General features: G+C 46.3%; 1 protein-coding gene across 2 annotated transcripts; it reads left to right on the forward strand.

The window, feature by feature from the left end:
• Window positions 1-10672: 10672 nt before the first annotated feature.
• SSR2 (signal sequence receptor subunit 2) lies at window positions 10673-24629 on the forward strand. Of its 2 annotated transcripts, none has more exons than XM_053604590.1 (6): window positions 10673-10746; window positions 11315-11469; window positions 12836-12934; window positions 15638-15746; window positions 22201-22278; window positions 24051-24629. In XM_053604590.1, exons 1-6 carry the CDS (start codon window positions 10738-10740, stop codon window positions 24159-24161), a joined length of 561 nt encoding a protein of 186 aa, XP_053460565.1. In that variant the 5' UTR covers window positions 10673-10737; the 3' UTR covers window positions 24162-24629. The 2 variants fall into 2 exon arrangements, with proteins under 2 accessions (XP_053460565.1, XP_053460567.1); XM_053604592.1 differs by having other exon boundaries at window positions 10724-10843.
• The last annotated feature ends 281 nt before the right edge of the window (window positions 24630-24910 follow it).

Below are 24910 nucleotides of genomic sequence, written 5' to 3' on the forward strand. Positions count from 1 at the left end.
TTGAGCCCAGGAGTTTGAGGTTGTTGCGAGCTATAATGCCAAGGCACTGAACCTCAGGGCAACTGAGTGAGACTCTGTCTTCAAAGATAAAAATAAATTAAAAAAAATAAAAATAGAAAAATTAGTGTGGCAGGCACCTGTAGTCCCAGCTACTTGGGAGGCTAAGGCAAGAGGATTGCTTGAGCCCAGGAGTTTGAGGTTGTTTCGAGCTATAATGCCAAGGCACTGAACCTCAGGGCAACTGAGTGAGACTCTGTCTTCAAAGATAAAAATAAATTAAAAATAATAAAAATAGAAAAATTAGTGTGGCAGGCACCTGTAGTCCCAGCTACTTGGGAGGCTGAGGCAGGAAGATCACTGGAACCCAGGAGTCTGAGGTTGCTGTGAGCTATGGCACCACAGCACTCTACCCAGGGCAACAGAGTGAGACTCTGTCTCAATTAAAAAAAAAAAGAAGGAGAGAAGAAAAAGGCTTGGAGCCTGTAGCTCAGCAGCTAGGGCTCCAGTCACATCACTGGGGCTGGTGGATTCAAACCTGGCCTGGGCCTGCCAAACAATAATGACAACTACAAAAAAAAAAAGCCATGTGTTGTGGTGGGCGCCTGTAGTTCCAGCTACTTGGGAGGCTGAGGCAAGAGAATCACTTAAGCCCAAGAGCTTGAGGTTGCTGTGAGCTGTGACACCATGGCACTTTTCCAAGGGTGACATAGTGAGACTCTGTCTCAAAAAAACAAAACAAAAAAAACTAAAACTTCTCTGAAATAGACAAATAAGAAATTCACATATCTAGTGTGTTTAATGGAAATATTTAAAGGATATAATGTGGACAGTGCCTGTGGCTCAAAGGAGTAGGGTGCCGGCCCCATATGCCAGAAGTGATGGGTTCAAACCCAGCCCTGGCCAAAAAAAAACTGCAAAAAGAAAACTGAGAGGCAGTTGTGTGTGAACTCTTGAGTCAGAGAAACTGACTCAAACTCTACACGTCTGCTTTCTTTCTTTCTTTCTTTTTTTTTTTTTTTTTTTTGCAGTTTTTGGCCGGGGTCGGGTTTGAACCAGCCTCCTCTGGCATATGGGGCCAGCACCCTACTCCTTTGAGCCAGAAGCGCCGCCCTTCACCTCTGCTTTCTACTTGTGTGATTTTGCAAGAGTTATTTAACCTGCTTGTGCCTCAAACTCTTCATAAGAAAAATGGGGATAATAATAGTATGTGTCTTATAGGGTTGTTAAGAGGTTTAAATGGAATATAAATTATCTTTTTTTTTTTTTTGAGACAGAGTCTCACTTTGTCGCCCTCGGTAGACTGCTATGGCATCATAGCTCACAGCAACCTCAAACTCTTGGGCTCAAGTGATTCTCTTGCTTCAGCCTCCCGAGTCTCTGGGACTACAGGCACCTGCTGCAATGCACGGCTATTTTTAGAGATGAGGTCTCACTCTGGTTCAGGCTGGTCTTAAACCTGTGAGCTCAGGCAACCCACCCGCCTCAGCCTCCCAGAGTCCTAGGATTATATATAAATATCTTTTTATAAATGCTTATAAAATAGCACACAGTAAGCTGTAATTACTATTAGTGTTGTTATTTTTTTCAAGAAGGAGTAAATTTGAGGATGTTTGATAAAATTATAAATTGGAAGGATGTAAAGAAGGCATGTAATGTTGCCACAGGAGGGTCTTAGTGAGCTAAAATGCCCAAATGGTGGTAGAGCAAGAGGTTCAAGGCCCTAGAAGCGGGAGGATGTTGGGTAGGACACTTACACTGGTCAGCTCCTGGCTCCCTTGGTAGTCTAAGTCATTAGTGAAGCTGGAGATGGTGGACGTTAAGGAGACATCAGTGGTGTTAAAGGACGGATTTTCTTCTGAAGTTCCCCAGCCTTCCTTGATCTCCTAAGGGAGAGAAGAAGGGGAGGTCAATTACGAGTGGACAGTTATGAGTTCCAGCAGAGCAGAACTTCAGGAATTACCCTGCCCTTGCCCCTGGCTGTGTCCCTTTTACTTTGACACTCGTTAAAGACCCTTTCTCCTTCCTCTTCATTATCATAAAGCTGTATAATCACTAATGGGAGCAGCTGGCATGCCCTCATCTCCCCACACACTCACAATTCCTAGTCCCCATGTCCTCACAAAAGTGGTTGTCATAGCAACAGGAGGATGTCCCAGGCCCAAGGTTTGAAGAGGGCTCCTCTGGAGGATGTCAGAGGGAAAGAAATATAGAGCCCATTCTCTCACTTTGCCCCCATGGATAAGTCCATTCCTGCAGGATCTGCTTCCAGACCCAAACACCTCCCTGCAGGCCCCACTTCTAAAATTAGGGATCAAATTTCAACAAGAAATTTGGAGTGGACAACAAACATTCAGACACGGCAGATACAGATTCCAGAATCCACTTTGGAATCCTTATCTATTGGGGAGAAAATTTTTTTTTTTGTAGAGACAGAGTCTCACTTTACTGCCCTCGGTAGAGTGCCGTGGCGTCACACGGCTCACAGCAACCTCCAGCTCTTGGGCTTATGTGATTCTCTTGCCTCAGCCTCCCGAGCAGCTGAGACTACAGGCGCCTGCCACAACACCCGGCTATTTTGTTGTTGTTGCAGTTTGGCCAGGGCTGGGTTTGAACCCACCACCCTCGGCATATGGGGCCGGCGCCCTACTCACTGAGCCACAGGCGCCGCCCTATTGGGGAGAAATTTGGCAAAAAACAGAAAACAATCCACCATCACCTTGGGGTGGCCAGGTCTGTCTGAGATTCTCAAGGACATAGAAGGGACCCTTCAGGGCTCAGCGCCTATAGCTCAGCGGCTAGGGCATTGGCCACGTACACCTGGGCTGGCAGGTTTGAACCCAGCCGGGCCTGCCAAATAACAGTGACAACTACAACCAAAACATAGTTGGGCATTGTGGCAGGTGCCTGTAATCCCAGCCAATTGGGAGGCTGAGGCAAGAGAATCGCTTAAGTCCAAGAGTTTGAGGCTGCTGTGAGCTATAACACCACAGCACTCTACTGAAAGCGACATAGTAAGAGAAGAAGAAAAGAAGAAGAAGAAGAAGAAGGAGAAGGAGAAGGAGAAGGAGAAGGAGAAGGAGAAGGAGAAGGACCTTCAGGATATGTCTCAGGAGCCTGAGTCCTGTATGCTCCCCTTTCTCTTCTTGACTTCTCAGGAGCCAATATTCTATCTTCCATATCTTTTTCTCTCCAAGTTCTTCCTAGGAGAAGCCCATTGGGTTTAATCTAAACATATTCATGTGTGTGTGTATGTATTTTTTTTTTTGAGACAGAGTCTCACTATGTCACCCTCTGTAGAATGCAGTAGCATCACAGCTCACAGCAACCTCAAACTCCTGGGCTTAAGCGATTCTCTTGCCTTAGCCTTCCAAGTAGCTGGGATTACAGGCACCTGCCACAATGCCCAGCTATTTTTTGGTTGCAGTTGTCATTGTTGTTTAGCTAGTCCGAGCTGGATTCGAACCCGCCAGCCTTGGTGTATGTGGCTGGCACACCATAATCACTGTGCTACAGGTGCCAAGCCTAAACATATGTATATATTTTTTGAGACAGAGTTTCAAGCTGTCTCTCTGGGTAAAGTGCTGTGGCATCACAGCTCACAGCAACCTCAAACTCTTGGGCTTAAGTGATTCTCTTGCCTCAGCCTCCGAAGTAGCTAGGACTACATGCGCCTGCCACACGCCCGGCTATTTTTTGGTTACAGTTGTCATTGTTGCTTAGCAGGCCCAGGCCGGGTTCGAACCTGCCACCCTAGGTGTATGTGGCCAGCAGCCTGACGACTGAGCTATAGGTGCTGCCAAAGCCTAAACATATTTATTAATGAAATGCAATGCTCCTTGATTGGACTCCTGGATTTTGTTTTTGAAAGCTATAATGCAGATTTTGGGGGTCCAGGTGCAGTGGCTCACACCTGTAATCCCAACACTGTGGGGTGCCAAGGCAGGTGGATTTCTTGTGCTCAGGAGTTCGAGAACAGCCTGAAAAAGAGTGAGACCCTGTCTCTAAAAATAGCCTGGCATCATGACAGGCGCCTGTAGTCTGCTTAAGAGGCTGAGGCAAGAGGATCGCTTGAGCCCAAGAGTTTGAGATTGTTTCAGAGGAAAAGCAGGGAAAAGGCTTTCTGAGTAACAAAACCCTAGGGTTTTAGATTTCAAAGTAAAAGGGCTAAAGAGGCGTCAGAATATACTAGCCATATGTGGCTATTCAAAGTGAAGTTCAAATGTATTAAAATGAAATAAAATTAACAATTCAATGTCTTGGGCAGCGCCTGTGGCTCAAAGGAGTAGGGCACCGACCCCATATGTGGGAGGTGGCGGGTTCAAACCGATCCCTGGCCAAAAACTGCAAAAAAAAAAAAAAAAAAAAAAAATTTGATATCTTAGTCTGACCAGTTATACTGGTCATGTAAAGTACTCAGTAGCCACACGTGGCTGGTGGCCGCCATAATGGATGGTGGAGACATTACAGAACATCTCATCACCACGAGTTCCACGGGACAGTGCTGCATTAGAAAGAAAGGCAGGGGTTTGTCTGTTTTGTCCACTACCCTCAGGCCTGGAACAGTGTCAAGTACGTGGAAGTGTCATCAGCAGATTTTTGCTGGATTAATACTAGAGAAGATAAAGCCAGCTTTCCACATATCTTCCTCCTTCACCCAATTGATTTCAAATGGATGAAGTTTGTCCAAAGTGAGGAAGAAGGAAAGAAAGAGGAGAGAATAGGAGAGAGGAAAACAATCCAAATAGGCTGATGAATCCAAGAACAAAGGCGTTTATGCCTGTTGCCAAAGAGGACAAACATCTCCCCATACCCTGACACGGGCACAGGGGCATAGAGTAGACCACACTGGAGGGTGCCCAGGTAGGGGTCTGAGACACATATTCTTTTTTTCCTGAAACGCTTTTTAAAATTTCTGCTCATGCCAGATCCCATCCTGGTTTACAGAATTGAGGAATGACTTTGAGTGGCATGTGCCATCACTCCCAGCTAATTTTCCTGTTTTTGTAGAGATGGGATTTCACTCTTGCTCAGGCTGGTCTGGAACTCCTGGCTTCAAGCAATCCTCCCACCTTGACTTCCCAAAGTGCTAGGATTACAGACATGAGCCATCACACCCCACTAGACATCTAAGTTTGCATTCTGATAATTAAATCCACCATATTGTTTGATTTTTTCAATGATAATATAAGCATGTATTATTTGTGTAAATGTAAATGAATTTATTGCATGATTCCATTTATATGAGGTGGAATCCACTTTCTTTTTTTTAAGACAGAGCCTCAAGCTGTTGCCCTGGGTAGAGTGGAGGTTGCTGTGAGCATCACAGCTCACAGCAACCTCCATCTCCTGGGCTTAGGCAATTCTCTTGCCTCAGCCTCCCAAGTAGCTGGGACCACAGGCACTCGCCACACCTGGCTATTTTTTTGGTTGCAGCCGTCATTGTTGTTTGGCGGGCCCAGGCTGGATTTGAACCCGCCAGCTCAGGTGTATGTGGCTAGTGCCTTAGCTGCTTGAGCCATAGGCACGGAGCCTGGAATCCACTTTCTACAGTAGTCAAATTCATGGAGACAGTAGTGTTGCTAGGAACTGGTAGAGAGGGTCATGGAGAGCTGTTTAATGGGTAGAGAGTTTCAGTTTAGCAAGATGAACACATTGTAGAAATGGGTGGTGGCAACGGCTGTTCAACAACGTGAATGTAACTAATACTACAGAGCTGTGCTCTTAAAAACCATTAAATTTGTGTTGTCTATATTTTATCACAATAATAAATCAATGTAAAAGAAAAAGAAAAATTCTTCATGCAATATTACTTCAATAGCTTTTTTTTTTTTTTTTTTTAGACAGAGTCTTACTTTGTCACCCTTGGTAGAGTGTTTTGGTGTCATAACTTACTGTCTCAATCTTGCTCAGGCTGGTCTCTCAACTCCTGACCTTAAGCAATCCACCCAATCCGCCTCCCAGAGTGCTAGGATTACAGGCATTAGCTACCCTCCCTTCCCTGGCCATTAACTGCTTATTAAAGGGATGTTAAAGGCAGAACTCTTCTTCATCAAAAAAACATAATTAAAATAACGGGGAAAAAACAACCAAAGAGTGGGAAACCACATAGTTCTGTCAAAGCACTTAGAACAGTGTCAAAATAATCTGTTTATGTATATTCCCCAGCAGATTATAAATTCTTCCAAATCAGGTGGTGTGTCTTATACCTATTTCTTTCCTTAGAAACTAGCATAGGGCTTGTAACAACATGTAGTCAACAAAGATTTTTTTTTGAACTTCAATAACTTGTCCTAATCAAAGATCTTAAAGTGAGAACGTGGGGAAAGGGAGTGGGTGGTTTGGCTGAAACAGAAGGGAATTAGGGAATACAGTGAAGGGTCTTAACTAACCCACAAAGGAATCAGATTTAATTCCATTGACAATGGGAAGCCACTGCATTGTTTTGTTTTGTTTTTTTTTAGTTTGTTTGTTTCGTTTTATTTTTGAGTTGGAGTCTCAACTTTGTCATCCTTGGTAGAGTGCAGTGACATCATAGCTCACAGCAACCTCAAATTCTTGGGCTTAAGTGATCCTCTTGCCTCAGCCTCCCAAGTGTTTTTTAAATTTTTGAGGAATGCTTGATATCTCCTTTGCCTTTTCATTATCATCAGGACTATCTCAACGCCATCACTAAGTTCTAACCCCCATGAGGGCAGACACCATATCCCATCTTGGTATTCCCACAGTGACTATCACGGGGCTTGAAACATAATAGGTGTTCCAAAAATGAATGATAAATGTACAGATAAAGGAACAAGTGACTCAGGAGATGGGTCAATGTGTAAGTGTGCAAAGCGAGGATGGAGATATATTTCTCTTCTGAATCCAGAAGTGGCTATTTTGTAGAGTGTTTGGACAGTATGTGCTGAAGGTATACCTGTTCTGGGTGCAATTGAGTCTGAAAAACAAGAACACTTACACTTTATATTTTTCCAATACCGGAGAAATTACTATAGAAAACAATCTTTGAGGCTCGTCATCCGTAGCACAGTGGTTATGGAACCAGCCACATACACCGAGGGTGGCAGGTTTGAACCCGGCCCAGAGCGTTGTGGCGGGTGCCTCCAAGCAGGGAGGCTGAGGCAGGAGAATCGCTTAAGCCCAGGAGTTGGAGGTTGCTGTGAGCTGTGACACCACAGCACTCTACCCAGGGCAACATGGTGAGACTCTGTCTCAAAAAAAAAATAAAATAAAGGTGGCATCTGTGGCTCAAGGAGTAGGGCACCAGCCCCATATGCTGGGGGTGGCGGGTTCAAGCCTGGCCCCAGCCAAACTGCAAAAAAAAAAAAAGAAAGAAAGAAAACAATCTTTGTAAAGAACATTCCTCCAGTCAGCAGGCATTTCTCCAGTGCCTCCTATGTGCTTAGCATTGCTGTAGAGCTTCTGGATAAGTGTGCACTAGTGAAATAGGACTTAATCTTTAAGATACGTTTTTTTTTTTTTTTTTTTTTTTTTTGGCCGGGGCTGGGTTTGAACCCGCCACCTCCAGCATATGGGACCGGCACCCTACTCCTTGAGCCACAGGTGCCGCCCTAAGATACGTTTTTTTCCCTCCCCTTCCCTCCCCTTTCTTCCCTTCTTTCTTTTTCCTTCTTTCCCTTTTCCTTTTCCCCTCCTTCCTTCCTTTCTTTCTTTTGATAGAGTCTGACTTTATCACCCTTGGTAGAGCGCTGTGACGTCACAGCTCACAGCAACCTCCAACTCCTGGGCTTAGGCGATTCTCTTGCCTCAGTCTCCTAAGCAGCTGGGACTACAGGCACCCACCACAATGCCTGACTATTTTTTTTCTTTTTTTTTTTTTTGTTTGGCTAGGGCCAGGTTCGAATCTGCCACCCTCCGTATATGGGGCCAGCGCCCTATCCACTGAGGCACAGGCGCCGCCCATTAAGGTACATTTTTCAAGCCAGAAACAAGTTGAAGAAAGCATGAAATTGTGATGCTGGAAAAGATCAAGCAAAGCCAAAGAAGAATTCCCAGAGGGAATGAGATTGGACAGGATCCTGAAGGTTGGTTGGATTTGGATAGGAAAGAGGGCCAATTGGGCATTCATTTCTTGGAAGCCAAACACAAAGCCTGAAGTAGGAGCAGCTTGGAGGTTGTATTCGGAGAAATCATTATTACTCATTCTTGGTCTGCCTCTTGTGTGCTCAGGCATGACACTAAGCAATGGAAAACAGACAAACTGGACAGTCTGTCCTCAAAAAGCTTCAGTCTCGGAGGTATAGAGTGAGGGTACAGATACTAAAACAAATACAGGTGATGTGTATTACTCCACAAGAATGTAAGCCCCCAGAAAATAGAAACCTCATCTGTCCTGTTCATCACTGAGTTCCCAGTACCGACAGCAGTTCCAGGTATAAAGTAGGTTTTTTTTTTTTTTTTTTTTAAGAGACAGAGTCTCACTTCATGGCCCTCGGTAGAGTGCCGTGGCCTCACACAGCTCACAGCAACCTCCAACTCCTGGGCTTAAGTGATTCTCTTGCCTCAGCCTCCCGAGCAGCTGGGACTACAGGCGCCCGCCACAACGCCCGGCTATTTTTTGGTTGCAGTTTTGGCCGGGGCCGGGCTTGAACCCATCACCCTCGGCATATGGGGCCGGCGCCTTACCGACTGAGCCACAGGCGCCGCCCCATAAAGTAGGTTTTTAATAAATGCATACTGAATGTAGGATGCTAGGATGGAGATATGGATAATAGTACTACTGATAGTTACCAATAACTTAGCCAGGCACTGTTCTAAGAGCTTTACTTACATAATCTTACTTGATTCTCCAACTTTTTGTTTTGTCGAGACAGAGTCTCATTCTGTCGCCCTGAATAGAGTGCTGTTGTGTCATAGCTCACAGCAATCTCAAACTTGGGCTCAAGTGATCCTCTTGCCTAAGCCTCCAGAGTAGCTGGGACTACAGGCCCCCACTACAACGGCTAGGCTATTTTGTAGAGACTGGGTCTCCCTCTTGCTCAGGCTGGTCTCCAACTCCTGAGCTGCAGCAGTGCTCTGGCCTGGGCCTCTCAGTAGGATTTTGGGGGTGAGCCACTTGGGCCCTGTTGTATTCTCCAACTTTTTGAAAGGACTATATAATGATCCCTACTTCACAGATTTGAGAACCAAGGTGTTAAAGGTAGTATAAGTGGCTCGGCGCCAGTAGCTCAGCAGTTAAGGTGCTGGCCACATGCACTGGGGCTGGTAGGTTCCAACCTGACCCAAGCCTGCTAAACAAACAAACAAACAAATAAACAAACGAACAAACAACAAAAATAGCCCAGCATTGTGGCAGGAGCCTGTAGTCCCAGCTACAAGGGAGGCTGTGGACCTTCAAGAGAATCACTTGAGCTCAAGAGTTTGAGGTTGCTGTGATCTGTGATGCCATCGCACTCTACTGAGGGTGACACAGTCTGCCTCAAAAAAAGAAAGATAGTATAAGCAACACCTGTTTCAAGTTTGCCTAACCAGTAAGCAGCAGCACGGGGGCTTTAATTTTTTTTTTTTTTTTTTTGAGACAGAGCCTCAAGCTGTTGCCCTGGTTAGAGTGTTGTGGCATCACAGCTCACAGCAAATTCCAATTCCTGGGCTCAAGCGAGTCTCCTGCCTCCACCTCCCAAGTAGCTGGGACAACAGGTGCCTGCCACAACGCCTGGCTATTTTTTGGTTGCAGCCGTCATTGTTGATTGGCAAGCCCAGGCTGAATTGGAACCCACTAGCTCAGGTGTATGTGGCTGGCGCCTTAGTCGCTTGAGCCACAGGCGCTGAGCCAGGAGGCTTTAATTCTTGACTGCGCACTTCAGAGCTCATCCTCTGAACCCAGGGCCTATGGTTGGGAATGCTGTTTGGAGAAGTTTGCCTAAGTCTCCTGAGTAGCTGGGACTACAGGCGCCCACCACAACGCCCAGCTATTTTTAGAGACGGCTATTTTTCCAATGATGGAAAGTGCGGGAAAAGACATAAAGAGGGAGACTGCTAGAGCAAAACCAACAAGCATAACGAACATGGTATCGTCGGAATGGAGAAGAAAAGACCTACTTTCTGGCACTTCTAAATGAAGCTCAGGGCTAGGTGACTGGATGGAGAGGATGATTGCGTTCCTCCTCTGGATGGAACAGAAAGAACGGTAAAAATAATTCTTCTTGGGGCCGGGTGCGGTGGTTCAGACCTATAATCCTTCCACTCTGGAAGGCCGAGGCAGGTGGATTGCCCTGAGCTCAGAGGTTCGAGGCCAGCCTGAGCAAGAGCAAGACCCCCTCCCCCTCTCTAAAAATAGCCGGGTGTTGTGGCAGGTGCCTGTAGTCCCAGCTATTTGGGAGGCTGAGGCAAGGGAATCGCTTGAGCCCAATAGTTGGAGTTTGCTGTGAGCTGTGACATCACAGCACTCTACGGAGGGTGACAAAGTGAGACTCTGTCTCCAAAAAAAAAATGACTTTTCTGAAATTCCCAGTTGGACAGTACGCTTGACTTCCTGACCAACTGCTAGGTTTGCTGGTTTGCCAGAGTGCTTGATCAGTGCGAGTCGTGCATGATAGTGACAAGCCAGCTTGAAGAGCTAGTGAGGTCCTGGAGCGCCCGCGCCTGGCGGCGGCACACGAAAACTACAACTCCCATAAGACACTAGGGCAACGCCGATTTCCGGCGGCATCTTGCTTCCGGTGTGTTGAGTGCTGACGCTTTCTTCCGGTCTCGGTGGTCCTCCGGGAGGCGTTGGGGATGTGCAGGGTGAGCCTGTGGGTTTAGCGCGTGTTAGCGGGAATGGCGTAGCCCAGTGGCCTGGGTGGCTCCGGGACGGCGGGAGGACGCGAAACCTGATGAGAGGGTGAGGGGCGTAGGGGACCGAGTCCTCGAGGAAACTAGAAAGGGAGGTGGGGTGAGGTTGCAGGCGGCCCCGGGGGATATGCTAGGAGGCTGGGTACGGGAACGTTGAGAGGACTCCGCGGGCGCGCGTGGGGTCCGTGATCGGCCGAAGTCAGCTACCCTAAGGAAGCCCTATTGGGCTCCATGGTGTCCTTTCGGGAGACCCCACCAGTTAAGAGAGAACCCAGAAGCCCCGACGGGAAGAGAAGATTAGGTTGGGGCTAGGGCTGAGTTTGTAAGGACCGCGGTGGGATAGCAGCAGAGTCTGCAGAAGGGTCTGGCTGGTGACTTAGGTATTGCTCTGTCGAAGGGGCTGCTGCTTTGATAGGATCAGAAGAGCTTTGCAGACTTGTTAAGGGAAGGTTGTCGTAGAAGGATTTTGGTGGTGTTTATATGCTTATGTTGACTGCTAACTTTGCTTTTTTCTCCAAAGATGAGGCTGTTGGAATTTGCGGTGTTGGCTCTATTTGCTGTCACTCAAGCAGAGGAAGGAGCCAGGCTTTTGGCCTCCAAATCACTGTTGAACAGATACGCTGTGGAGGGACGAGACCTGACCTTACAGTACAACATCTACAATGTTGGCTCAAGGTAAGGAGGCCTGGGAGTAACAGATTACGCCCTTTTCCGGATTCATTCTCGGATGGTACATAGTGATTCCTCCTTGGGGGACCTCCATCATCAGGTGTCTTGAGTGAGTGAATATACAACTGGACTTACTTTTGGAAGAGGAAGACAGTCATACCCAAGGTATTTACAAGAAGCCATCTAACACTTTTTGGATTGGAAGAATTTCTTTTTTTTTTTTTGTTTGTTTGTTTGTTTTGGCAGTTTTTGGCTGGGGCAGGGTTGAACCCACCACCTCCAGTATGTGGGGCTGGTGCCCTACTCATTGAGCCACAGGCTGGATTGGAAGCATTTCATAGTAGGGAAGAAGCAAGAATTGTGGAGAAACAAAGAGGTGAAGATGGAGACGGAAGATATACAATTCCTGGATCAGCACTTATAGCACAGTGGTTACAGCACCAGCCACTGGTGGAAGCAAGAGAATCACTTAAGCCAAGAGTTTGAGGTTGCTGTGAGCTGCGATGCCACGGCACTCTACCAACGGTGACATAGTAAAACTCTTGTCTCAAAAAAAAATAAAAATAAATAGAAAATGTGGGCGGCGCCTGTGGCTCAAGGAGCAGGGCGCCAGTCCCATATGCCAGAGGTGGTGGGTTCAAACCCAGCCCCCGCCAAAAAAATAATAATAATAATAATACTAAATAAATAAATAGAAAATGTATAATTCCTTGTTACCTCTAGGGTTTAAAATTTCAGCTTCCTTCTTTCATTAGCCTGGGAGCATTTTTGTTGCCTTTCTTTTTTTTTTTTTTTTGTAGAGACAGAGTCTTACTGTACCGCCCTCGGGTAGAGTGCCGTGGCATCACACAGCTTACAGCAACCTCTAACTCTTGGGCTTACGCGATTCTCTTGTCTCAGCCTCCCGAGCAGCTGGGACTACAGGCGCCCGCCACAACGCCCGGCTATTTTTCTGTTGCAGTTTGGCCGGGGCTGGGTCTGAACCCGCCACCCTCGGCATATGGGGCCTGCGCCCTACTCACTGAGCCACAGGCGCCGCCCTTTGTTGCCTTTCTTTTGAGTCCATTTTATTTTCTCTTCCATATTCCTCTTGCTTCTCTCCCCACTGCCTCCATACACATACACTCACATTCGCAAAGGCAAATTGAGGCAGGAATGGATTTGTGCCTGTTCCCTCCTAGGTACTTAATTATTTTGGTGCTTCTAAGCAATAGAACCCAGTCCTTGACCTGTATTCTTCAATGCAGTGGCCCTGAATTATATTTGACACACACCTCTCTTCTGCAGTTCTGGTTTTGTAGGACAAGCAGGCTGATTTGATTAATTTTATATCTCTTATGAACTAACCCTTTTTGTTTCTTCCATTTCCTAGTGCTGCATTAGATGTGGAATTATCTGATGATTCTTTCCCTCCAGAAGACTTTGGCATTGTCTCTGGAATGCTCAATGTCAAATGGGACCGGATTGCCCCGTATCCTCTTGGCAGTAAATGACAAAGGGTGGGAAGTTGGGGAGACTTGCCTGCAAAATACTAGGGGCACTTCAAGTAGGCTGTCTGCGCCTGACTGTTCTCCTACATCTCTCTGGATAAGGGCAAGAGCGAATAATAGAAACTATGTGACCATTATTAGAGTGGACTTGAAGAAGGAGGGTCCTGACGTTCATATTACAAGGCCCTGAGACATACTGTATTGAGAAGATGTAGACACTTAAAAAAGTATTTGCGACTGGGCGGCACCTGTGGCTCAGTCGGTAGGGCGCAGGCCCCATATACCGAGTGTGGCAGGTTCAAACCCGGCCCCGGACAAACTGCAACCAGAAAATAGCCGGGCGTTGAGGTGGGCGCCTGTACTTCCAGCTACTCGGGAGGCTGAGGCAAGAGAATCGTTTAAGCCCAGGAGTTGGAGGTTGCTGTGAGCTGGGTGAGGCCACGGCACTCTACCGAGGGCCATAAAGTGAGACTGTCTCTACAAAAAAAAAGTGTTTGCGACTAGGCAAGGATATTTTAAGGTGTTTTAAAAAGGAATTCAGTGGGATGGCTGGGCACCCGTAGCTCAGTGGGTAGGGTGCCGGCCACATGCTCCGGGGCTAGTGGGTTTGAACCCAGCCTGGGCCTACTAAATTAAAAAAAAAAAAAAAAATAGCCGGGCGTTGTGGCAGCTGCCTGTAGTCCCAGCTACTTGGGAGGCTGAGGCAAGAGAATCACTTAAGCCCAAGAGTTTGAAGTTGTAAGCTGTGACACCATGGCACTCTACCAAGGGTGACATACTGAGACTGTGTTTCAAAAAAAAAAAAAGAAAGGGCGGCGCCTGTGGCTCAGTGAGTAGGGCGCTGGCCCCATATACCAAGGGTAGCGGGTTTGGACCCAGCCCTGGCCAAACTGCAACAAAAAAATAGCTGGGCGTTGTGGCGGGCACCTGAAGTCCCAGCTGCTTGAGAGGCTGAGGCAAGAGAATCGCGTAAGCCCAAGAGCTGGAGGTTGCTGTGAGCTGTATAATGTCATGGCACTCTACCGAGGGTGGTAAAGTGAAACTCTATCTCAAAAAGAAAAAAAGAAAAAGAAATTCAGTGGGATGCTAGCATGGAAAGTCATAATGACCTTTTAAAGTTTCTTGTTCGATGAGTCTCCTGATCTATGGGTTATTTCTTGAGTATTGCATCAGACACTATTCTTTCTTTGTGAATTAAAGTATATTTAGATTTTCTGGTGAGGGTAAATGTTGTCTTTGTATTTTTTTTTTTTTTTTGTAGAGACAGAGTCTCACTTTATGGCCCTCGGTAGAGTGCCGTGGCCTCCCACAGCTCACAGCAACCTCCAACTCCTGGGCTTAAGCGATTCTCTTGCCTCAGCCTCCCAAGTAGCTGGGACTACAGGCGCCTGCCACAACACCTGGCTATTTTTTGGTTGCAGTTTGGCCAGGGCTGGGTTTGAACCCGCCACCTTCGGCATACGGGGCCAGCGCCTTACTGACTGAGCCACAGGTGCCGCCCCTCTTTGTATTTTTTTGTTATTTATTTTATTATTTTTTGTTGTTGTTGGAGACCAGAGTCTTACTTTGTCACCCTTGGTAGAGTGCCAGTGGTGTCACAGCTCACAGCAACCTCAAACTCTTGGGCTTAAGCAATTCTCCTGCCTCAGCCGCCCAAGTAGCTGGGACTACAGGCCCATACCACAATGCCCGGCTAATTTTTGGTTGTAGTTGTCGTTGTTTGGCAGGCCTGGGCTGGATTTGAACCCGCCAACTCTGGTGTATGTGGCTGGTGCCCTAGCTGCTGAGCTACAGGTGTCGAGCCTTTTTTGTTATTTTTTATTGTATTTTCAAGAACTTCCTTCAGTTATAGTCAGTAAAAAATTCTGTGAGCTTAAGTAATAAGATTTTTTACTCATAACGTATGTTGCAAAAAATACATATATATGTTGCTTAAAATTTTTGTTTTATATCTCTTATGAACTAACTGTTTTTTGTTTCGCTCTGAGAGGCCAAGGTGGATGTATTTACTGAGCTCAGGAGTTTGAGACCAGCCTAAGCAAGAATGAGACCCCTTCTCTACAAAAACATAGTTAAGCACTGTGGTGAGCGCCTGTAGTCCCAGCTAGTCGGAAGGCTGAGGCAAGAGGATCACTTGTGCCCAAGAGCTTGAGGTTGCTGTGACCTATGATGCCATGGCCCTCTACCCAGGGTGACAAAGTGAGACTCTGTATCAAAAAAAAGAAAAAGCCTATGTATCAAAAAAAAGAAAAAGCCTATGTATTGGCGGCACCTGTGGCTCAGTGAGTAGGGCGCAAGCCCCATATGCCGAGGGTGGCGGGTTCAAGCCCAGCCCCGGCCAAACTGCAACCAAAAAATAGCCGGGCGTTGTGGCGGGCGCCTGTAGTCCCAGCTGCTTGGGAGGCTGAGGCAAGAGAATCGCGTAAGCCCAAGAGTTAAGAGGTTGCTGTGAGCCGTGTGACGCCATGGCACTCTACCCAAGGGCGGTACAGTGAGACTCTGTCTCTACAAAAAAAAAAAAAAAAAAGAAAAAGCCTATGTATTTTTTTCATTCCAGCAGAGTATTGTACATACGAAATCAGCACAAGTTGGCAACTGTTTTGCACATGCTACAATTAGTCTACAATCTGAAGGGTTGTTAAAACTTAAAAGCTTGATCTTTTCCTTTCCTTAACTCTGGCCAGTGCTAGCAATGTCTCCCATACTGTGGTCCTGCGCCCTCTCAAGGCTGGATATTTCAACTTCACCTCAGCGACAATCACTTACCTGGCCCAGGAGGATGGGCCTGTTGTGGTAAGTTGCCCCAGCTCCTTAGCTAGATAGGGCTTGGATCTGCCTTTTCTTTTTTTTTTTTTTTTTTTTTGAGACAGTCTCACTATGTTGCCTCGGTAGAGTGCTGTGGTGTCACAGCTCACAGCAACCTCAAACTCCTGGGCTTAAGCAATTCTCTTGCTTCAGCCTCCCAAGTAGCTGGGACTACAGGTGCCCACCACAATGCCCGGCTATTTTTTTGTTGCAGTTGTTTAGCTGGCCCAGGCCAGGTTCAAACCTGCCACCCTTGGTGTATGTGGCTGGTGCCCTGCCCACTGAGCTATGGGTGCCACCTGGATCTGCCTTTTCATAAAAACTCTTAGGAAAGGGGGAAGGGAGGGATGAAGAAGTTTATTAATGGGTACTCTTATTTCACTCTTATTTGAAAGCTACTTGGGTTTAGTGATTACGGTGCCAACCTGCTTCTCCTGAAGCAGGAGAATCGCTTAAGTCCAACTCTTAGTGGAATAAGACCTAATGTTTGATACTTCAGTAGGGTGATTATAGTTAACAGTAATCTGCATATTTCAGAATAGCTAGAAGAAAAGAATTTTTTTTTTTTTTTTGAGACAGAGTCTCACTTTGTCACCCTTGGTAGAGTGCTGTGGTGTCATAGCTCACAGCAACTTCAAACTCTTGGGCTCAAGTGATTCTCTTGCCTCAGCCTCCTATGTTTTAAGATGATAGATTTTTCTAGTTGCCCACTTTGATCATTACACATTATATGAATGTATGCACCTCCAAAATATGTTCATCTATTATGTATCAATTTAAAAGTACAATTCTAGGCTCAGCGGCTATGGTGCCAGGCACATACATGGGAGCTGGTGGGTTTGAACCCAGCTCGGGCCTGCCAAACAACAGTGACAACTACAACCAAAATATAGCCGGGCATTGTGGTGGGCACATATAGTTCCAGCTACTTGGGAGGCTGAGGCAAGAGAATTGCTTAAGCCCAGGAGTTTGAGGTTGCTGTGAGCTGTGACACCACGGTACTCTACCCAGGGCAACAGCTTGAGACTCTTGTCTCAATAAAATAAAAATACAGATTCTAGGCTTGGCATGGTGACTCATGCTTATATAATCTTAGCACTGTGGGAGGCCAAGGCAGGAGAATCCCTTAAATCAGAATTTTGAGACCAACCTAAGAAGAGTGAGACCCTGTCTTTACTAAAAATAGAAAAACTAGCTGGGTGTTGTGATGAGTGCCTGTGGTTCTAGCTACTCTGGAGGTTGAGGCAGGAAGATCACTTGATTGTTTTGATCATTGCTGTGAGCTATGATGCCCTGGCACACTACCCAGGGTGATAGTGAGATTTGAAAAAAAAAAAAATAACTTTTTTTTTTTTTTTTTTTTTGCAGTTTTTGGGTAGGGCTGGGTTTGAACCTGCCACCTCTGGCATATGGGGCTGATGCCCTACCCATTTGAGCCACAGGCGCCACCCAAAATAAATAAATTGAAAATAAAAATAAAGGGGGCGGCACCTGTGGCTCAAAGTGGTAGGGCACCAATCCCATATGCTGGAGGTGGTGGGTTCAAACCCAGCCCTGGCCAAAAACCACACACACACACACACACACACACTAAATAAATAAATAAATAATCAATTTAAAAAATAATAATAAAAATAAAAATACAGGGCTGGGTGCGGTGGTAGATGCCTATAATGCTAATACTCTGGGAGACCAAGGTATGTGGATTGCCTGAGCTCATGGGTTTGAGATCAGCCTGAGCAAGAGCAAGACTCCGTCTCTAAAAATAGCCGGGCATTGTGGCAGATGTCTATAGTCCCAGCTATTTGGGAGGCTGAAGGTAAGAGAATCACTTGACCCCAAGAGTGTGAGATTGCTGTGAGCTATGACGCCAGGGCACTCTACTGAGGGTGACAAAGCAAAAGTCTATCTCAAAAAAAAAAATAGATATATAAAAATAAAATACAGATTTAGACTCAGCGCCTGTAACATAGTGATTTTGGTGCCAACCACATACACTGAGGCTGGCGGTTTTGAACCTGGCCCGGGCCAGCTAAACAACAATAACAAATGCAACAAAAAAATAGCCGGGCATTATGGCGGGCGCCTATCATCCCAGCTATTTGGGAGGCTGAGGTAAAAGAATGGCTTAAACCCAAGAGTTTGAGGTTGCTGTGAGCTGTGACACCAGGGCACTCTACCAAGGGTGACATAGTGAGACTCTGCCTCAAAAAAAAAGGACAGATTCTAGACTGGGTGCATTGGCTCACACCTGTAATCCTAGCACTTTGGGATGCTGAAGTGGGATGATAACTTGAGCCCAGCTATTTGAGACCATCCTGAGCAATATACAAGACCCATCTCTATAAAAGGTAGAAAAATTAGCCAGACTTGGTGGCACATACCTGTAGTCCCAGCTACTTAGAAGGCTGAGGCAGGAGAATTACTGAGTCTGTGAGTTTGAGGCGGCAGTGAACAAAGTGATACCCTCCCTATAAAAAAAAAGCAAAAATAGGGTGGCGCCTGTGGCTCAGTGAGTAGGGCCCCGGCCCCATATACCGAGGGTGGCGGGTTCAAACACAGCCCCGACCAAACTGCAATAAAAAAATAGCCAGGCATTGTGGCAGGCGCCTGTAGTCCCAGCTGCTCGGGAGGCTGAGGCAAGAGAATCACTTAAGGGCAGCGCCTGTGGCTCAGTCGGTAAGGCGCTGGCCCCATATACCGAGGGTGGCGGGTTCAAACCCGGCCCCGGCCAAAACTGCAACCAAAAAATAGCCGGACGTTGTGGCGGGCGCCTGTAGTCCCAGCTACTCGGGAGGCTGAGGCAAGAGAATCGCTTAAGCCCAGGAGTTGGAGGTTGCTGTGAGCTGTGTGACGCCACAGCACTCTACCGAGGGCCATAAAGTGAGACTCTGTCTCTACAAAAAAAAAGAGAATCACTTAAGCCCAAGAGCTGGAAGTTGCTGTGAGCTGTGTGACGTCATGGCACTCTACCGAGGGCGGTAAAGTAAAACTCTGTCTCTACAAAAAAAACAGACAAAAAACTTCTTGCAGAAAGTTTCCACGGTAGCCACTAAATTCTGAGGGAGATAAGATTGACCAGAAAGGGTGGTGCCTGTGGCTCAGTGAGTAAGGCACCGGCCCCATATACCAGAGGTGGTGGGTTCAAACCCGGCCCCAGCAATAAAAAAAAGATTGACCAGAAAACTGGGTATTGTCCTAAGGAAGGATGTTTCAAATTGTAAAGTTTCAGAATTGAACAGTTGAAATGGAGAGAGAGCAGCGTGGTAGCATTCTTTTCGTCTTCATTCCTTCCGCTTTCCTTTTAGTGTGGAATGTGTCATTTGCTGTCTGGTTTATTGCCATTCTTACCTTTCCAATCTACCTTCCATGTCACTGTTGATTATTCCCAGTCTCCACTCTGCCTTTCCCTTGTGTGCAATGCTCCTGCTCACCCCATCTAAGGCTGCGATTTTCTGCCTCTCATTGCACTTAGCTGTTCTCTGCCTCCCTGCATCCCCAGCCACTCCTGGCACTTACCTTTCCCCTTTGCTTTGGTCTCTGTCTGAAGCTCTGAGCTACCTCTTACTGTTTCTGTCTTCTGCAGTTCACATTGTTCTTTCCTATTCATTCTTTCAGTAAACATTGACCACATCAAAACTTCTATAGCTCTTACAATCTGTGCCACTTGAACTTTTTAAAAATTTTTTTTCTTATGTTTTTTTATTGACACAGAGTCTCACTTTGCTGCCCTCAGTAGAGTGCCGTGGCGCCCACCATAATGCCCGGCAGTTTTTTTGGTTTGTTTTAGCAGGTCTGGGCCAGGTCCAAACCCATCAGTCCTGGTGCATGTTACCAGCACCCTAACCCCTAAGCTATGGGCGCCCCTGAACTTTTTTCTTTTTGAGACAAAGTCTGACTGTCACCCTGGGTAGAGAGCCTTCACAGCTCACAGCAATCTCAGACACCTGTGTTCAGCCTATCCTGTGTCAGCCTCCTAAGTAGCGGGGACTACAGGTGCCCACCCCAATGCCAGGATAATTTTTTCTTTTTTTTTTTTTTTTGAGACAGAGCCTCAAGCTGTCACCCTGGGTAGAGTGCTGTGGCATCACAGCTCACAGCAACCTCCCAACTCCTGGGCTCAAGCAATTCTCCTGCCTTGGCCTCCAAGTAGCTGGGGCTACAGGCGCCTGCCACAATGCCTGGCTATTTTTTGGTTGCAACCGTCATTGTTTGGCAGGCCAGGGCTGGATTCGAACCCACCAGCTCAGGTATATGTGGCTGGTGCCTTAACCGCTTGAGCCACAGGTGCCGAGCCAATTTTTTTCTATTTTTAGTAGAGACATGTAAGTAGTAGAGACATGGTCTTATAGTCTCCCTCTTGTTCAGGTTGGTTTCAAACTCCTAATCTCAATGGATGCCCCTGTCTTGGCCTCCCAGAGGGCTGGGATTACAGGTGTGAGCTGGTGCCTGGGTCACTAAAATGTTTAATTACTTACTGTTTTCAGTAGTTTTTTTTTTTTTTTTTTTTTTTTTTTTTTTTTTTGAGACAGTCTCACTACTCCACCCTCAGTAGAGTGCTGTGGCATCATAGCTCACAGCAACCTTAAACTCTTAGGCTCAAGTGATTTTCTTGCCTCAGCCTCTGAATAGCTGGGACTACAGAAGCCCGCCATAACACCCTGCTATTTTTAGAGATGGAGTCTCTTGCTCAGGCTGGTCTGGAACCTGTGACCTCAGGGCAATCCACTGGCCTTGGCTTCCTAGAGTGCTGAGATTACAGGCATGACTCACTGTACCCAGTGTTACTTGGACTTATGTATGTGGCTGCAGTCATCTACAGGCTTGAATGGAGCTTACAATCAAGGATGGTCCTACACCTTTGGTAGAATGCCAATTGTAATATCTTAGTTTCTATCCACACATTCTGTCCAGGATGCTAGCTTAGCCTTGTTAAGATAGAAATAGTATTCCAAGTGGGCCAGAGTAGAGAGAGGTTTGAGTAGTTTGAGAGTTTCTTCTTTTTTTTTATTTTTTATTTTTTGAGAGTTTCTTCTTTTTATCTTCTTTCTTGAGACAGAGTCTCAAGGTGTCGCCCTGCGTGGAGTGCTGTGGTGTCACAGCTCACAGCAACCTCAAACTCTTGGGCCTAAGTGATTCTCTTGCTTCAGGCTCCCAAGTAGCTGGGGCTACAGGTACCCAACACAGCACTCGGCAATTTTTTGTTGCAGTTGTCATTGTTTAGCAGGTCCAGGTTGGGTTTGAACCCACTTGCCTCAGTGTATGTGGCTGGCGCCCTAACCACTGAGCTACGGGTGATGAACCAGTAGTTCTTTTTCTTATTGTAGGTCTTCCCTTCCCCAATCCTCTACCTCCCAATTTAATTATAAACTCCTTGAGGCTGAGGACTTTGTCTTAGATTTCTTTGTTTCCCATACAGTACCAAACAACCTACTAATTGATTGAGATAAAGGTCAGCAGACATTTATGGAGCCCCTACTATGTGCTAGACTCTGGGGAATAGAAGGAAGATTAAGATACTTTGCCAGCCCTCAAAAAGTTTAAGTCATAAATGCATAAAATTAGATAAATTTATAAAGCTAAAATGTCCGGCTCTCTGATAGGATCATATAATCAGCCTGTAGGCTAGTTAGTACACAGTAGGGAAGGGACTTGACACAGTCAACCACAGAACTAAAAGAAAACTAAGATTCTCTGTCACTCAATGTCCTTGGTAAATTTCCTTTCTTTATAAGCCACATGGAACTGTTTTCTTATAATCCCAGCTGTGTTTTCGCATCTTGTGTCATTTCTGCTTTCCAAACCAACCTCAGGACTCTTTGGTTCTACTTAGTACTCAATGAGTTAATACACAGAAAATCAAAGGCTCAGCTGCCACCTTAGAACTAAGTTGTTTGTAATGTGCTCCAAACTCTTTGGCTTCCTCTCCAAGACAAAGGAATGTGGGCCAGACTCATCCTCTCTAGTAATGTACACTTGGGTAGGGCATTCCACTTCTCCAAATCCTTCTCATTTCATTCGAGCCTCACGTTAACCCTGTGAAGTAGTGTTTTCTCTTAAGGACTGAGTAAATGATAACCAAGGGCAGTTGTTTCATTACAACTGGCTCTCTGAGGGACCACAGTTAGTGGACAAGTTCACTCTTTATAGAGTCTGAGGCTAAATGTCCATGATGTGGCATTTCTCAGGTCTCCTGGCTCCTAATTTACTCCTCTTTACAGCACACTAAGAGAATCATCCAACTCTCTTGAGTTCAAAAGCTTTGCCTCATTCAAAGCTCTTTTGGGCACTACGGAACTAAGAATCTAATGCTTAGAATTGGGTTGATTGGGACTGCTGCTCTTCCTCAGATGAGAGAAATTGGGTCGGGACTTGCCTTAATGGGATTTTTTTTCTTTTTTTCTTCTTCCTTTTTTTTTTAATGGGATTCTTTTCTTTGCAGATTGGCTCTACCAGTGCACCTGGACAGGGAGGAATCCTGGCTCAGCGAGAGTTTGATAGACGATTCTCCCCCCACTTTGTAAGCTTTCTGGGTTTTTTGCTCAACATTTTTCTGATATGAGAAATGCCATTTTGGTTCTGAAATCTCTTGGCCTCCATAGAAGATTTGTTCTGTTGGTTGGTTCATTTTTTTTTTCCTTAAGCTGTTGCCCCGGGTAGAGTGCTGTGGCATCATAGCTCAGAACAACCTCTAACTCTTGGGCTCAAGCGATCCTCTTGCCTCAGTTTTTCTATTTTAGTAGAGATAGGGGTCTCACTTTCGCTCAGGCTGGTCTCAAACTTGTGAGCTCAAGCTATGCACCCGCCTCAGCCTCCCAGAGTGCTAGGAGTACAGGCGTGAGCCACCGCACTCGGCCTATTGGTTGGTTCTTGCCTTATCTGTTTTTTTAGTTTCTGATATACATAGCCTTCTCATATATCCTCATTTAACCATGCCCAAAGAGTTTTGGCAATGAGATCACAATTGCCAGAACCCAAAACCAGCCTTGTTTCTCTATTCAGCCTCGAATAGAGGCCCATCTGAGAGTCCTAGGTCTATTTTGAGTTTTTAAAAAGTATCTGATTAGATTCAGAGGGTCATGGAGCATTGGGAAGGGTAAGTAGGAACTTTGTTGTGGTCTACTAAAAGAGAAAAAAAAAAAATTTTTTTTTTTTTTTTGTTTTTTTGCAGTTTTTGGCCGGGGCTGAGTTTGAACCCACCACCTCCAGTATATGGGGCCAGTGCCCTACTCCTTTGAGCCACAGGTGCCGCCCAAGAGAGAATTTCTTTAACATTTGTCTAAAGTACTGAATGAGAGAATTCATTCATTCAGTGAAAGTTCTGAATTATATGCTCATTCTGTGTTCTACTTTGGGAAAACAATGATGAATAAGACATTCCTTTTCATTAAAGATCTTCTGAGCTCATAGAGGACTCAGAACAAGTAAACGGATAAGATGTTGTGATGAGGTCATATACTGGGTGCTGGAGAAATATGAGTAGGAACATTCAATCTGTCTTCGAAAGTCAGAGAGTGTTTTCCGGATCCCAGCACTCTGGGAGGGCAAGCCAGGTGGATCACTTGAACTCATGAGTTCCAGACCAGCCTGAGCAAAACGAGACCCTGTCTCTAAAAAACTAGCTGGGCATTGTGGTGGGCGCCTGTAGTCCCATCTACTCGGGAGGCTGAGACAGAAGGATCACTTGAGTCCAAGAGTTTGAAGTTGCTGTGAGCTATGACACTACACCACTCTAGGGGCAACAAAGTGAGACTGTGTCTTAAAAAAAAGAGGGAGTGGGCAGTGCCGGCCCCATATGCCAGAGGTGACCAGTTCAAACCCAGCCATGGCCAAAAACTGCAAAAAAAAAAAAAAGAGTGTTTTCTGAAGGAGGCAAGGAAGACCAGGCATTCTAGGAAGGGACATGCGAAAAGGCATGATGTGATCCAGGAACTCAAGTGGCTCATCAGGCTGGAGTGCAGAACGTGAGGTGGAGGAACAGAAGCGAGGAGGCCTGAAGTGTAAGCAGGAGTTAGGCCATAGGCAGCTTAGCTATAGGGGCAAGACTTGGGCATCTGCATTGTCAAAGACTGCCTGGAAGAAAGAAGATTCTTTCCCAGTCTGGGTTGGGTCAAGTGAAGCCTTTTGCTTCACAGCTTGAAAGATGGATTAGTCTTTAGACAGCTGTTCTGTATCATGAGTTTTACTTAAAACTGGGCTGTACTGTTCCCTTTCTCAATAGATTCATTCCTTCCCTGTCTTCTCCTGAGCCTAATCCAGACTTCTAAGCAAGGCCTTTGTTTTCCTTGACAGCTGGACTGGGCAGCCTTTGGGGTCATGACACTTCCATCCATCGGCATCCCCCTGCTCTTGTGGTACTCCAGCAAGAGGAAGTATGACACCCCCAAAGTGAGGAAGAGCTGAGTGGGCGTTCCATGGCCTCCTTTCCCCTGAAATCCAGGTGCTTTCCAGACTCCAAAGGATATCTCAGATGCAGTCTCTTCTCCCTTAGCCCTTGGCCACCTTCTCCTGGATCCTGATCTCAGCCAGAGTGAAAGACCAGGTCCTGAAGTCCACAAGAGCCTCCTCGGTTACAGCATGAAGCCATACAAACAAGAACATCTTTGGCAACAGCCCTTGAACCTAGAGGCCCTCTGGTGCTCCAATGAGCTGCTGCTGTTAATATTGCTGGCAATGAATTCTCTCAGGGGTCCAGAGCATGGCGTGGGGGCACATAAGAGATTGCTTGACACTACCCCATCCCCCGCCTTCCCCTCTTAAAGAGGGTAGAAGATGAAATGAAAGCTATGGGACTCTCAGAGGCTACCCAGTCTCTGTTCGGGGTTGGGGAGGTACTTACTAATTGGGATTTTCTAATAAAAACAAATGCCATACAGACTTGTCTGTCTTCCTGGCACCTAGGTAAGCACAGGTTGTTGGAACACAGGCCTCAAGTGTCTGGGCCTCCTGGGCAAGTGAGCTGAGCTCTGGCCTTGGCTGTAGGAGTCATGAGTCCTGTTTCCCCCTTTTGAATCCTTTGCTGCCATCTTATTTCCCTCTCTGCTCTCTTCACTGCCTGTCAGTCCCTCTCACAGCTCAAGAAGATGGGCTGGGGAAAGACAGCTTGCAGAGGTGTAGCTATTCTCACGCCCTGGGAGTAATTCTGATGTTGT

This window comes from Nycticebus coucang, chromosome 10 (genome assembly GCF_027406575.1).
Source record: "Nycticebus coucang isolate mNycCou1 chromosome 10, mNycCou1.pri, whole genome shotgun sequence".
In the NCBI taxonomy this organism is placed as follows: Eukaryota; Metazoa; Chordata; class Mammalia; order Primates; family Lorisidae; genus Nycticebus; species Nycticebus coucang.

Coding starts and splice junctions, on each gene's coding strand:
- SSR2 (XM_053604590.1), top strand. Junction 12,935..15,637: donor AAATGGGACCGGATTGCCCC/GTATCCTCTTGG, acceptor AACTCTGGCCAG/TGCTAGCAATGTCTCCCATA. Junction 15,747..22,200: donor AGGAGGATGGGCCTGTTGTG/GTAAGTTGCCCC, acceptor TTTTCTTTGCAG/ATTGGCTCTACCAGTGCACC.